Source organism: Scleropages formosus, chromosome 1 (assembly GCF_900964775.1).
Source record: "Scleropages formosus chromosome 1, fSclFor1.1, whole genome shotgun sequence".
In the NCBI taxonomy this organism is placed as follows: domain Eukaryota; kingdom Metazoa; phylum Chordata; class Actinopteri; order Osteoglossiformes; family Osteoglossidae; genus Scleropages; species Scleropages formosus.
Window position 1 is genome coordinate 32,595,145 of NC_041806.1, and position 15,263 is coordinate 32,610,407.

Genomic DNA, 15,263 nt, shown 5'->3' on the forward strand with positions numbered 1-15,263 from the left:
TTAAGATCCCTATTGCAAGGTCACAATATCCATGTAGTTATAGTCTTTTGGAATTTCTCGACTGGGAGACAGACTGATTAGAAAAATAAACTGGATGATATCCAATAAATATTGTATAAGTAAGACTAAGGACATTTCATGTATATGATTTTATTAAAATTACCTAGTAAAGACCCTTGTTGTACAGTGATTTAGGATTAATACATTTGACAATTATGCTTTTTGTGAAAGTTACCCTGATTTTGTTTTGCTTTATTTTGGCTATCTCACATAGTAAAAACTCTTTGTATTGAATGGCAAACTTATATTAACAAGAGGCAAATATTGTTACAGACACTGATGTCATGGTAAACTTGCCTTTGAAAATAATTTGTAATTGATTTATTGGCATGTCAGTATAAACAAAATTAAAGGGTTGGGGTAGAGTCCTATGTTGTAATAGTTTAAAATATATGTTGAGTTTTTTCAAGCTATTTCAAAATGTAAAAATATGAAAGAAATGCAAATTTATTTATTTATTTTTTTTAATTTCTGTGTTTTTTTCCGTAACGTGTCTTTTAATTGTAATTTGTCCACTTTATTATTATAGTGTTTCTGGATATAGTATACGTACTCTGCTTTGAATTGTTTTTTGTGTTACTCACTACTGTTCTTCTTGTTTAAATACATTTCAAAGCTATATTCCCTACAAGATAGAATAACAACATAGGACAGGATAATACATTATTAATCCATGCGGGGAAAGTCACAGGGGTTTTCTCAGTTGTGAAAAGCTACACATTATTATTATTATTATTATTATTATTATATTATTATTATTAGCAAAAACAACTACTACAATAATAATAGCAACACAATCTAGTTTATAAAGTATTCTGAAAAACTGTTGTGTTGCACTGGGTGACGTGTAAAAATTCTCTTATTTATATGAATTCTTAAATATGTTTAAAAATACAGCCACGTCCTAAATGTAAAATAAACCAAACGTCATTGGATTTATGTGATCTCGCGATATTTGCCTCGAGGTCCAGAAAGTGAAGAGATATTTAAATTAACGCGAGATTGACCCAGAGGTACTGTTTCTATTTCATCAAGCGCTAGTGTTTCAACACATTGGGCAGCTGAATTGCTCACACTTACATTATCACAATAAAGTTTTGACACTTAAGTTTATGCAAGAATAATGAAATTATGACAAAAGTGAATGTTCCAGAAGGTATCTGATGTAGCTACTCTAAATACCTGCAACATTTACAGTGAGTAGATGAATCCCACTGATTTCGGAGCGGATCGGGTGTAGCATCTATTTTACTCGGCATTTTTCGGTTAATAAATGTACATCTGTTTTTCCAGGTTAGGGCAAATCTTTTGCACCTCAGCAAACCGTGACACGTCTGATCATTAGGCGGCTTCCAGTGGTAAGCGGCACGTGCGGGATTAATACGCGCCTGACGCACGGATACACGTTACGTTGCTGTTTCCGCACGTGCACGTACACGGCGCGCTCTGCCCTCAGCTCAGAGTTGCGCTTGTAACTGCGGAAGTTTGAGCGATTTCTAGTCAGGAATAAAATATAAATATTGAATGACTTGCGTCTCTCTAAATGAAAGGAGGAAAAAAAAAAAAAAAAAGACAACGCCTTTCGGGACTTATTTCAACAAGACGTAGTCTCCGAACCGTACTAATTCTGGAATTCCTAGGAGAATAATACAGGCCTGTGGTGGAGGATGTTGTTAGGTATCTGCTCAGAAATATTACCCTTTTCACCTTATTTAAGTTGATCAACAGATTTTACCTAGCAGGTCCTTATCTACGGAAGTTCCGAAAAAAGACTTTTGACACAAACTGTATTTTCTGAAGAGCAGTCTGAGACTTCTGCACTTACTCCGGCAGTGCTCATACACTTTGGCCCAAGCAAAAAGTGTAGGATTTCATCAGTATAAATATTCACTATCACACATTTTCACTGTTGTAGGAAAATATACTCTTGGTTTCTTTGATTGCTGCAAGGAGGACTATATATATTTAAAATAAATCAGACTAAATTCATTGTCAATCAGATTTCATATCCCTAACTGCAAATTCTCGAGTAACGCTTTGGAATTAAATACATTAGTACAATGTAAGACTCCACTGAAAAATCTGTTAAAACTATTACACCAAAACTTTCAACATACTCATCTAAACACTGTTTTAACATTCAGGAAGGCAGCTGGTAGCATAGTAGTTAGAGCTGCTGCCTTTAAACTTAAAGGGCATAGGTTCAAATCCCACTTCCCACCTGTAGTACACTTTAATAGGGTACTTACCTTGAATTGCTCCAGTAAAGTGACCCAGCTATATAAATGGGTAAATAATTGTAAGTTGCTTTGGAGAAAAGCATCAGGTAAATCTAATGTGTTTCCTGGGTACTGTTTTGTTCATTTTAAACAGTATTATTTATACTGTCCTGTTTGTTGCAGATTCTTGAGCTGTTGTGTTAAAAAAAAAAACAACAGTTGCAATATCATTTGATGTTTTTAGTTCAAGGTGTAGAAACAAAATTACACCCTAATGCATTTAAAATCAAATAGTGTGCCAACAGCTCCTCCGTGAACCGCCACCTTATCGTGGTGGAGGGGTTTGAGTGCCTGAATGAGTCCAGGAGCTATGTTGTCTGGGGCTACATGCCCCTGGTAGGGTCTCCCATGGCAGACAGGTCCTGGATGACAGACGAGACAAAGCGCGGTTCAAAAACCCCTTATGACAAAAAAATCAAGGCGTCCGTTTACCCCGCCCGGTATGGGGTCACCGGGGCCCCACCCTGGAGCCAGGCCTGGGGGGGGGGCTCGCATGCGAGCGCCTGGTGGCCAGGTCTATGCCCACGGGGCCTGGCCGGGCTCAGCCCGAAGCCACAACGTGGAGCCGCTCTTCGGTGGGCTCACCACCTGCCGGAGAAACCATAAGGGGCCGGTGCGTTGTGATTTGGGCGGTGGTCGGGGCCGAGTGCCCGGCCGACCCAAACCTCGGGCGCCAACTCTGGTTTTTGGGACTTGGAATGTCACCTCACTGGCGGGGAAGGAGCCTGAGCTGGTGCGGGAAGTTGAGAGATACCGTCTAGATATAGTCGGGCTCACTTCCACTCACAGCTTGGGTTCTGGAACCACTCCACTCGACCGAGGGTGGACTCTCCACTATTCTGGCGTTGCCCAAGGTGAGAGGCGGCGGGCTGGTGTGGGCTTATTAATAGCCCCCCAGTTCAGCCGCCATGTGTTGGAGTCTACCCCGGTGAATGAGAGGGTCATCTCCCTACGCCTTCGGGTCAGGGAACGGTCTCTCACTGTCGTTTGTGCTTATGCGCCTAGCGGCAGTGTAGAGTACCCGGCCTTTTTAGAGTCCCTGGGGGGCGTGCTGGAAAGCGCTCCCACTGGGGACTCTGTCGTTCTACTGGGGGACTTTAACGCCCACGTGGGCAGCGACAGTGATACCTGGAGGGGCGTGATTGGGAGGAACGGCCTCCCTGATCTGAACCCGAGCGGTGAGTTGTTATTGGATTTCTGTGCTAGTCGCGGTTTATCCATAACGAACACCATGTTCATGCATAAGGGTGTCCACCAGTGCACTTGGCACCAGGACACCCTAGGTCGGAGGTCGATGATCGACTTTGTAGTCGTTTCTTCTGACCTTCGGCCATATGTCTTGGACACTCGGGTGAAGAGAGGGGCTGAGCTGTCAACTGATCACCACCTGGTGGTGAGTTGGATTCGATGGCGGGGGAAAAAGCTGGACAGACCTGGCAGGCCCAAACGCATAGTGAGGGTCTGTTGGGAACGTTTGGCGGAGGCCCCTGTCAGAGAGGTCTTCAACTCCCACCTCCGACAGAGCTTCAACCAGGTCCCGAGGGAGGTGGGGGACATCGAGTCTGAATGGACTATGTTCCGCTCCTCCATTGTCGGTGCGGCTGTTCGGAGCTGCGGCCATAAGGTCTCCGGTGCCTGTCGCGGCGGCAATCCCCGAACACGGTGGTGGACACCGGAAGTAAGGGATGCCGTCAAGCTGAAGAAGGAGTTCTATCGGGCCTGGCTGGCTCATGGGACTCCTGAAGCAGCTGACGGGTACCGACGGGCCAAACGGAGCGCGGCTCTGGCAGTCGCCGCGGCAAAAACTCGGGCTTGGGAGGAGTTCGGTGAGGCCATGGAGGAAGACTTTCGGTCGGCCTCAAAGAGATTCTGGCAAACCGTCCGGCGACTCAGAGGGGGGAAGCGGTGTTCCACGAACACTGTTTACAGTGGAAGTGGTGTGCTGCTGACCTCAGCTGAGGATGTTCTCGGGCGGTGGAAGGAGTACTTTGAGGATCTCCTCAATCCCTCCGACACGCCTTCCGTAGAGGAAGCTGAGGCTGGGGACTCGGAGGGGGACTCGTCCATTACCCTGGCTGAAGTTGCTGAGGTAGTCAAAAAACTCCTCGGTGGCAAGGCTCCGGGGGTGGATGAGATCCGCCCCGAGTTTCTCAAGTCTCTGGATGTTGTGGGGCTGTCTTGGCTGACACGCCTCTGCAGCATCGCGTGGAGTTCGGGAACGGTGCCTCTGGACTGGCAGACCGGGGTGGTGGTCCCTCTTTTTAAGAAGGGGGACCGGAGATTGTGTTCCAACTACAGGGGGATCACACTCCTTAGCCTCCCTGGGAAAGTCTATGCCAGGGTACTGGAAAGGAGAATCCGACCGATAGTCGAACCTCGGATTCAGGAGGAGCAATGCGGTTTTCGCCCTGGCCGTGGAACACTGGACCAGCTCTATACCCTCACTAGGGTGTTGGAGGGTTCGTGGGAGTTTGCCCAACCAGTCCATATGTGTTTTGTGGACCTGGAGAAGGCATTCGACCGTGTCCCTCGTGGCATCCTGTGGGGGGTGCTTCGGGATTATGGGGTTCGGGGCTCGTTGCTACGGGCTGTTCGTTCCCTGTATGACCGGAGCAGGAGCTTGGTTCGCATTGCCGGCAGTAAGTCAGACCTGTTCCCGGTGCATGTTGGACTCCGCCAGGGCTGCCCTTTGTCACCGATTCTGTTCATTATTTTTATGGACAGAATTTCTAGGCGCAGTCAGGGAACGGAGGGTGTCTGTTTTGGTGGCCGCGAGATCTCGTCTCTGCTTTTTGCGGACGATGTGGTCCTGTTGGCTTCATCAAGTCAAGACTTGCAGCGTGCACTGGGGAGGTTTGCAGCCGAGTGCGAAGCGGCGGGGATGAGAATCAGCACCTCCAAATCCGAGGCCATGGTTCTCAGTCGGAAAAAGGTGGATTGCTCCCTCCGGGTTAGGGGGGAGTTGCTCCCTCAAGTGGAGGAGTTTAAGTATCTTGGGGTCTTGTTCACGAGTGAGGGAAAAATGGAGCGGCAGGTCGACAGACGGATCGGTGCGGCGTCTGCAGTAATGCGGTCATTGTACCGGTCTGTTGTGGTGAAGAGGGAGCTGAGTCGTAAGGCGAAGCTCTCAATTTACCGGTCGATCTACGTTCCTACCCTCACCTATGGTCATGAACTCTGGATCATGACCGAAAGAATGAGATCGCGGATACAAGCGGCAGAAATGAGTTTCCTCCGCAGAGTGGCTGGGCGCACCCTTAGGGATAGGGTGAGGAGCTCAGTCACCCGGGAGGAGCTCGGAGTAGAGCCGCTGCTCCTCCGCATCGAGAGGAGCCAGTTGAGGTGGCTCGGGCATCTGTTCCGGATGCCTCCTGGACGCCTCCCTGGGGAGGTGCTCCGGGCTTGTCCCACTGGGAGGAGGCCTCGGGGCAGACCCAGGACACGTTGGAGAGACTATGTCTCCCGGCTGGCCTGGGAACGCCTTGGGGTTCCCCCAGAGGAACTGGAGGAGGTGTGCGGGGAGAGGGAGGTCTGGAGTACTCTGCTCGGACTGCTGCCCCCGCGACCCGGCCCCGGATAAAAGCGGAGGAAGATGGATAGTGTGCCAACAGTTGTTTTAAAATAAATACTGACACTTCTACATTGACCTATTTTTTTAACCTTCATTATTAATAAGAAAACAAACTGTGACAGCAGTACTGGGTGCTTCATTTATTCTGTCTTCTTCCTCAAAGTTATTCATTCATTCCAACATGGGTGCTGCCCCTCACACCAATGTGTGTATTTCACTTGCAATTGAAGCTCTTCAGCCAAAGTAAGTTTTTCCTTACAGGGGGAGAGGGGAAGGAAAAAAAAAAAAAAAAAAAGTCTGGATGAAAGTTTCAAAGTTAAACTCAATTTTTTAATTATTGCAACTGTGTTTTGGAAAGCAAGAGTTATGTCATCGACTTCTTTGCTAACAGGCATCACAAAATTACTGCAGTTTGAAAATCATTTGTTTTAATATTTAATCCAGTTTGAGTTTAGTATACACAAATAATACAGCCTATCACTTCACAATTTTATTTTTTCAATCATGGGCTCTTTTTGTCATTCTGTGTCTGGATTTTCTCTTTTCAACAAAAACCAGACCAAATGGAGAATGCAAAAAAGAAAACTACAGGTGTAAGTGTGTTACTGGTAATACTATTACCAGCAAATTTAGTTATGAGTGCATCATTTTGCATACAAAAGTAAAAAGCGTTTTAAAAGTCATGGTATCTGATGACAAAAAACCAAAACTGTACTACAAAACCATAACATAACCTTATCTGCACAAAGAGTAAGATTCACATTCCTCTCTGTTCATCACTCTTTCTTACCTGTTGCAAAGGGCAGATATCTTTTTGGGGGGGGGGAGGGGGGGGCTTTCGTACCACCACCAACAGTTTGCACCAGCTGCCCTGTAAAACCTGGTGCTCCAATAAAAATTACTATTGCTCCTGCAGTAAGCATCATTGCTATGGCATCTGTGCACCTTGCATACTTCTCATGATCAAGAATTAGTTTATTCCATGAGTTCTCCCACAGTTTGGGTTCAGCAAATAGACTTTTTTGTACAGTAAATATTAGAATTGACATTTAGCATTGCTATTAGTGTAACAGTGTAAATGTTTTAGTGTAACTATATTGAATAAAATATATTAATGCCTGTAACTGGCCAAAAATATTTTGTCCCATTATATTTCTTTGCAGTTAAATACACAAAAAGGAGGCAATACAGCAGTTGTCAAAATGACTTTTGTAGCAAATATCTGAATTTTCAAAGGATCAACCATAAATACAAAGTGGACTTTAATATTTGCACATGAAACAAGCAATTAATTTTCAATTTACTGACTAAGGCAGCCTTATCTTCAGAGTCTCAACTTCCATTAAATTCTCCTTGTGACATTATCGTTTTGTTGAGACAGAGACATATCTATGGAAACAATGGAAACTGTCAAACTGAGCAGAAACCACATGGATATGTTTTTGTATAGTAACCCATCTGACAGTCAAGTGCTTCTGCATGTCTTACTTCAAGTGTCCCTGAGAAGGACTTTGCTTTCTCACTCATTTTGGCATTTTCTTTAAAAAAAAAAAAAAAAAAACTTTGGGTACCTATCAGAACATTCATTCCATTTCCATATGTAACTGGTGCAAAAACAGTGGGTAAAAATCATAAAATATATATACACATTTTGGCCTCCAAGTAGAAGAACATGCACAGTTTTTGATTTAAAAGCAGCCTGACTGCATTGTCTTCTTCATACTCTGTTTTGACACAAAATAAATAAACACATTTGAAACTGTCACTGAGCCAGCCAGTAACACAAATACAAATATACACCATCCATGATCACCTAGATTTGTCTATATGTGGTAACTAGCAGTCCAGCAGAATTGTTTGGTTTGATATCACGTTCTGCATGTAATGTACTACAACCCCAGTAGTCCTAATTACATTTACAGACCACACAGTTGTGTCTGTGGAAGCCTGAATGTGGAACACAGGTGGGCAGAATCACTGAATTTTCCCCTGAGCAAAACCCTACTGGAATAAAGGAGGGGGAAAACTACTGCAACAATATTATGCTAATTTGAAAACACACCAAAAATAATACATACTGCAAATGTTTTTCAATCTTAACCATACAGGTAATCTTAAAGCAAATCCTATGCCTATACTTGTGGCCTAGAAAGATTCTGAACCATAGAAAACTTGATTTCCTGTCCTTGTATCATATTCCATCAAATAATTGAGAACCATTCCCAGGCTGTGTCTGATCTTCCCTTGACCAGCGATACGGGTGCATTCCTCTTCCAGGAAAATGCATTCCCTTCAAATTAAATTCAGACATTTAAAAAATCTTCTGTTCTTGTTTAGTGGCCATCCTCAGTCAAAAACAGCATTATCGCACTTAACTGGTTGAGGAGCCATGTCATTGAGAACCACAGGGGGGATCCAGAGAGCCCATAAGCTCCATGATTGTTACCCAGTGCCACTTCTTGCCACCAAGTCTAACCAGGATCTTGAAGTTCTTTCACTAGTCTTGGTCCAACATTTTGTCTGCTGCTATCCAAACTATTTCAACAAGACACCGACACATGGATCGAGAACAGGGAACTTGACAGATACCGGGCTTTAAGTTACTTAGATAAACAGATATAATGCACTACAGTGGGTGAAGTACTCAGAGGATGATTAAAACCAGAGAGGAAATAAAACTTCAACATAATTACATTTCTCTCTTTTAGTGCTATATAGTGCCCTGCTAGGAGCTAGCTGAGAACCAGTGTTTGAGTTCATCCACACCACGCTGCATGTGGCCCAGATAGAAGTGCATATTGTGGGAGAAGTCTGTGCATATGGTGGACTCCTGGTCACCAAACAAGCAGTAGACTGCAGTCCCACCCACGCTGATCACCACAGTGACTATGCACAGGAGGAGCAGGATCAGGCAAGAGGCTCCGCCCGCTTCATCTGAAAACACCAGGGCAAGGGATGGACAGCAGAGAAGACAAGGGATCATGTCCACATATGAGCAAAACTTTTGAAAGTTATTACCAAAACACTTCACACACCAGAGGTAGACACAGATGCATGCAGTGCCTTTAGTGCACATCACAAACCTGCTCCAGTACCTCTCTGGAGTAGTGGGTGGTGGACTCGTACCTTGATCTAGACCGTCATCCGGTTCCCTAAAGCGGACTCTGCGCCTTTTAGTCTGCCTTAGAGTGGCACCTTCTTGAGCAGTATCCCCTTCCACTGTGACCCGTCTCTTCAGGATGGAGACCAGGCCATCTGCAGGGGTGACCTAAGGATACCAAAAACAACAGGAACAAGAAACAGTCAGCTGCTGCCATATGCAGACAACGTGCATGCTGGAAACATTGACCACAGCCAGATCTTATGAACATTAAGTAATTATGGTGAGTTTCTATGGTGAAGTTGGGATACTGAATACTATGAATTTCCATTACACTTCAGTAACAGTTCATTAGCACTAGACACAGTATACAGAAATTGACATGATTTCAAACTAATGTTGAGGCCAGACCTGAAAATTAATGCAATGAATGACTCTGGTCTGCAGTCCAACTCCAACTACAGCTGAAACAGAGCATGAGTTACATGGAACACACAAATCATAAACATCCGACTGTCTTTAAAAATCTTTACGTAAAGGAAGGCTTCACTAAAACTTACATGGTTCTGAATGCAAAAAAGATACCTTATCTATACTTAACTATTACAGACCTTTAAGGAAAGCATTCATATTCGTGACACGGGAAAAGACAAAAAGCCCGATTGAAAGTAGGCCCTGCTATTGCAAAAATATTCCCTGTGAAAATACAAATATTTCTTATAAAATTTAAGGTATTAAAATTTTAATATAATAAGGGTCAAAAAAGCATCCATCCAAATAACTGATCAATAAACTAGGGGTATGCAGAATAACAAAAGTGGTATATTCATGGATGGGTTACATAAATCATACCCATGCACTCCAATGCATTTATGTCTTGTTTCAGCAAACTATATCTAATTCAAACATATTTAACTATAAAGTTCCTAACTGGTAAAAACAACATTAGGCTGTTTATTCAATTTTTGGTATGACCCCAAAAAATTGCCCAAACCTCATTAACTGAGTTTATTAATGTCTAACAAGTACATTTAATTAAATTAGACCAATTAAACAGAATACTCATTGTCTCATAGCCCATGCCATTGATACAGCGATTTTAAAGGGAAACAAACAGGTTTCAATTGTTGGACTCAGGGAGGGGAACCCTCAGATGGCACGCCACACTCCCTCCTGTTTCTGCTTTGGTCCGGCTGTAAGAGGAAAGAAGCTCAGTGGAGCCAGAGAGCCCTTGGCTGCATCACCAGGAGCAGTCTCTCACACACAGACACACACACACTTGGCTGACGCCGTTAAAACTGGATTGCGCACATGGGACCATGGGGTGTAAAGATTCATTTAGCATAATGAAGATTTATGACTGGAAAAACATTTCTCTTGGAACACAGACAAGTGAAAAAATTGAAATATGCAAGCTTTGGCCTGCAAGCACAAACAGAAGAGAAATTAATGGGCTACGCAATCCATTTTCCAGGGAAAGAAAAAAACCACCACTAATCAGCACTGGGAACAATGCATGCAGCCTTTAAATTAAATACACCCAGGTCTAGTGTACACACAGTGTACCATGAAGACACATGACCTCCTCTCCAACTTAAGTCATTGACCTTCCACAACTTTAATAACTGGCACTATATATTTCTTTAATCTAAAACCTGAGGAAAATTTTCCGTTTACATAACGGGCCTTAAATTGGAACCTTTTTGTGCTGTTTTTGCTCCTCCAACTGTGGTGTGACTCGGACACCGATGCGCACGCATGGAAAAAAGCCACAAGCAGGATTTTGCATTACACAGAGCTCTTTGACCAAAGATAAGCTCTGGATGTAACACATGACAACACATGACCTCGTAGTAAGGGGGGGGGGGGGGGGGGGGGGGGGGAGAGAGAGAGAGAGAGATGGAGGGAAAAAAAAAAAAAAAAAAAAAAAACACAACTCAGACAAGGCTGTGGGGCACCATATACTACACAACAATTAGTGACAGATAAAACTGGAATAAATGCAAAAACTGACACTAGATTCCTTATGTCAAAGTAAAAAAAAAAAAAGCAAAGGAAAAAATAACACCGACCACTCAAGTCCCACAAATACACAGTAGTGTTCAAAAGTGAACAGTTTTGTTTTCATCCAATAATGATAGGTTCTGAATTTGCATTATAACTGGGAGGACTGTTTACACAAACTATTTTAGTATAGTGTTCTTTATTAGAATAAACACTAATGCAACCGAGTGGTATCTTGCATTATGCTTTGACAGCTTAAGTATTTGCATTTGATTTCTTATCCCAACTTTAATTGTCCATGAAGGCAAATCACTATTAAATCAGTGCTGTCAGTGCAGCAAGTTTTGAACCTGGTATCTGGCAGTATTTAATAATACCCTTCGGTACTTAATGATCCCCTTCAGCATGCATCCTGTTGTTTTAGATGCTAAAAATGATGCAAAAATTGTGCCAAAAAAGAAGCCCTTAAACACTTCAAGTAAAGAGGAAAATATTGCAGGAGAAAACATTATAAAAATAGTTTTTAAAAATGAATAAACATGTGTAAAACACTGACACAGTGAACAATAAAGAATACTTTGAAGGCAGATAACCTGTCAAGGAAACGGTTCAGCATGTACGGAAAGTGCCCACGTGCCCTGCCAGCGTACAAAGGTCAAATTAGAGCCTGGACTGCAGGTACAAGCTGGGCTGCAGGTCTCAGCGCTACCGAGAGGCTCGTGTTAACCACATACTCAAAAGGTTCAAGTGCCCACATGACATTTACTCATTTAGAAGATGCAATTCAAAGTACGCACAACTGTACAGCACAGCACGCAAAGAGCTTGAGATGCAAGCCTGGCAAACTATGTGTACATGGCTTAGTAGAATAACAGAAAACCACCATTGAAAGAGCTAGAAGCAGCATCATGGGGACACACAGCATATAGAGCACTTGCCCAGCAAACAAAATCCCAGGCACCAAGAACGCGGCGTGGTCTGGCCTCTGGAAAGCAGTGGCCGTTTCTTGGCTCTGCTCTCAAACACCATCGTGCACAAGAGGACACTCCCAACAAGGCCCCAATCCTCCACCCAGAGCAGAGCAGATGTACTGCAAAAAAAGTCATGCAATTGTGTTTCTTTTGGCAAAGCCACACTACACACTCATTCCCCTCACGCTCAGTTTATAGTGGTCCCACAACTGTGCTTTTTACACTGCAGTCAATGTCCATCTCACCGTATGTATTTTGTCAAAATACATTACCAATCGAAAGTATAAAGCTTTCCAAATGACTGTAAAGGCATCAGTCAGAAATTTAAGCACACCTGTGAGAAACTACTTTTTGACAACAATTTATACATGTAGTCATTTAGCTGATACTTTTATCCAAAGCAACTTACTATGATTGACTCATGTATGCATTTAGGTAATATTTATTCAAGTAATTTACAGTAGGTACTTTGCTCAAGGGTACTACAACAGGAGGTGTGATTTGAACCGCGAGACAACAGCTCTAATCACTACACTCCTTGCTATAACATTACCTTTCCATAAACACCCAAAATAAAGAAAAAAAAAAGTCTGTAAATTTGGACTTCTCAGGATAATCAGCCTTTACCTTAACAGCTTCACAGGCAGCTGACATTCAGGTGACAAGTTTCAGCAGGTGTTCTTACACTTTTCACTGGTACAGTATGCACTTCGTATTTTGAATTTCATCCATATTTTCCATTACAGGAATTTAGCCATTGTTTTACCATTTCATTTCAAGCTAGTTCAAAAATCCACTTTCAATCTCTTAATGCTACAATGCAAGGCTGAAGGAACTTGAGTAAAACATTTACTAGTTCATGCCACCAAGTGCTGTGCTCCGTATAATGCTGAAAGAATCTGATGACTGCAGCATGTGACAGTGTCCTTTTTCCCCCCGAGGAGCAGTAAATGTGACCACATGCCAGGCATTTTCACTTAAGGGGCCTGTAATTGCTTTTTCGTCAGCCTGGGTCATAAATAGCTGAGCAAGCTAACCAGAGGTGTGCCTAAGTACAAGTAATGACAGAAGACACTGGAATGACACAGGAATAATAATACAAAAAACAATGTACAGAAATACGCAAACACATAAAAAGTAGCTTCTGACAGCTCAATGCCACTTGAGCAATAAGGGGTTTATGCCATTCCAACAAATCTGCTGTAAGAAACCACTTAACATGCCACAAGCCACAATCTACGCAAATTACCACCTTGGAGAAGTGGGAGTAGAAGTATGTAAGAAAATCGGTTCATGCTGAAGAGGAATACAATAACTCACATTTACACTACAAGTGAGAGTAAGCACATGGGCTCTTATTTGAGTAAAGATACAAATAACAGCATAATCCCCGATACACAGATGAAAGAAAAAATGTTCAAGAATCTCCAGATTTTCCATCTTATAAACAACTTTAGTCTTGTATCTCGACTAAGGATAAAGAAATTAAATGTGAATAAAAGTCCTGGCTCACCTCCTCCACTCGTATGCGCTTGGCCAGGTCATCCAGAGAATCCAGGCCGACTCCTGCTTGCTCCATTCCCACACCAAGCTTTTCCTCCCCCGGCTCACACTCTAGGACTTCCTCTCCCACTTCATCATCTGCTAGGTCCTGCTCTTCCAGCTCTTCCTCCTCTTCATCCTCATCCATCTCATGGTGGGCTTCAGTATGCCCCTCCCAGGGCTCCACCCCCACTGGAGTCACATGATCACTACTGTCCCTGTCAGCAATTACAGTTTCATCTCCAGTCCCAGATGGCATGGTGGGCCCCTGCATGGCCAGTTGCCCATCTATAACATCCCCGACCCCCACACACTGGTTGTTGTTGGTGGTATGGTTTTTTGTTGGCGATGACTTGTTGCGAGACCCTCCCTCACGGTCCACCTGTCTCACCTCCTCCTGCTTTTGCAAGCAACTGTCCATCAGCTGATCTCCAATGAAACCTTCTGTCCAATGCTTTGCTGGGAGAAGTTGTGTTTCTTCAGCTCCACCCAATGCTGGAGTGGGTGTAACCATCAGCTGTTTGGGGGAGGAGCCAGTATGAGGAGGCACCTCTCCCCTAGAACAAGGAACTGCATCTTCTGCCTTGATCATACCACAGTCAGTTTCCAGAGCCAGGAGATCCATCCCTTGGGTCTCAGCAATGCTGCCTGCAGGACAAAAAAGACCATTACAAAAAAATCTGCTAGTATCACATTACCTCTGAGGGCAGTGCTGCTCACATTCACTCAACATCCAAGGCTGAAGAGTATAATGACCCAGCTGTGACACTCAGTCATTTTGATTTCTGGATGCTCCCTGCTACCTGTGTTCATTCAAGACTCCAGCCTACACAGGCAGCACAAGACAAAACAATCCATGACCAGTGATTTAATAAAGCGATATATCCTTATTACACATTTGTTTTACTTTACTCTGTTGTGTTACAGGCACTCTTACAAGAAACAGCTGTTATTACATTAAAAAAAAAAAAGACTCTGCTGTCAGACCTAGCGTCAAAATAATTTGAGGCCGATCAGTCACTAATGACGATGTACTGATTTGAGACACGGTCCAGAGTTTTGAAAGAACAAGAGAAGCCTGTGTCGGGTTAACATTAAAACTACAGGGCCAAGGTTCGCAAATAGGTGGAGAACAAATCCCAATGTGTCCCACAGAACAAGGGGTTCTTCCACTTCCACTTGCAAGTCTTTTGATCAGAGAGCATAGCAAGGGGTCAGACGAGACGTTTTCACCGGGGGGGGGTGGGTGGGGGGGAATCAATAGCACATCAGGGAACAGCACATCCTTGTCAGTAGCATGAACAAACAGCACATCCCCGGGAAAAGATAGTGTAACCAGAAATAAAATGCATTCCAGGAACTACAAAAGCACAACCAGAACTGCAACATGTCCAACTGGAGAGACCCAGTTTGTGTTCGTATGGGGCTCAGAAAGAGTTACTAGTGATCTTCCAGTCATTGTTCATGAAACACCCGAAAACTTGAAATTCTCCTTTCGATACACTTCACAATGTTAAGTTACTTAGTGATTTACTCTTATGTGGCTGAGTAATTTTTACTGGAGCAATTTAGGGTATGTGCCTTAATCAAATGTACTGCGGCAGGAGGTGGGAATGGAACCTGGGAGCTTCGAGCGCAAGCTGGCAGCTTTAAAAACGGTGCCACCGCCAATGATTTGGAAATGTGACCAGCATCCAATTTCTCCTTTAAATAAAATATTCCTCCAAATAGATGCT

The 15,263-nt window shown here is 43.6% G+C and overlaps 1 protein-coding gene across 1 annotated transcript in view; it reads right to left on the reverse strand.

Moving 5' to 3' along the window:
* Positions 1–6,292: 6,292 nt before the first annotated feature.
* cnstb (consortin, connexin sorting protein b) overlaps positions 6,293–15,263 on the reverse strand; it is a 28,417-nt gene continuing 19,446 nt past the window's right edge. Inside the window, exons 9-11 of the mRNA XM_018735335.2 lie at positions 13,499–14,175; positions 9,037–9,178; positions 6,293–8,844 (exon numbers count right to left, since the gene is read on the reverse strand). Coding sequence (XP_018590851.2) covers positions 8,636–8,844; positions 9,037–9,178; positions 13,499–14,175 — 1,028 coding nt within the window. The 3' untranslated portion in view covers positions 6,293–8,635. The remainder of the gene's footprint in view (positions 8,845–9,036; positions 9,179–13,498; positions 14,176–15,263) is intronic.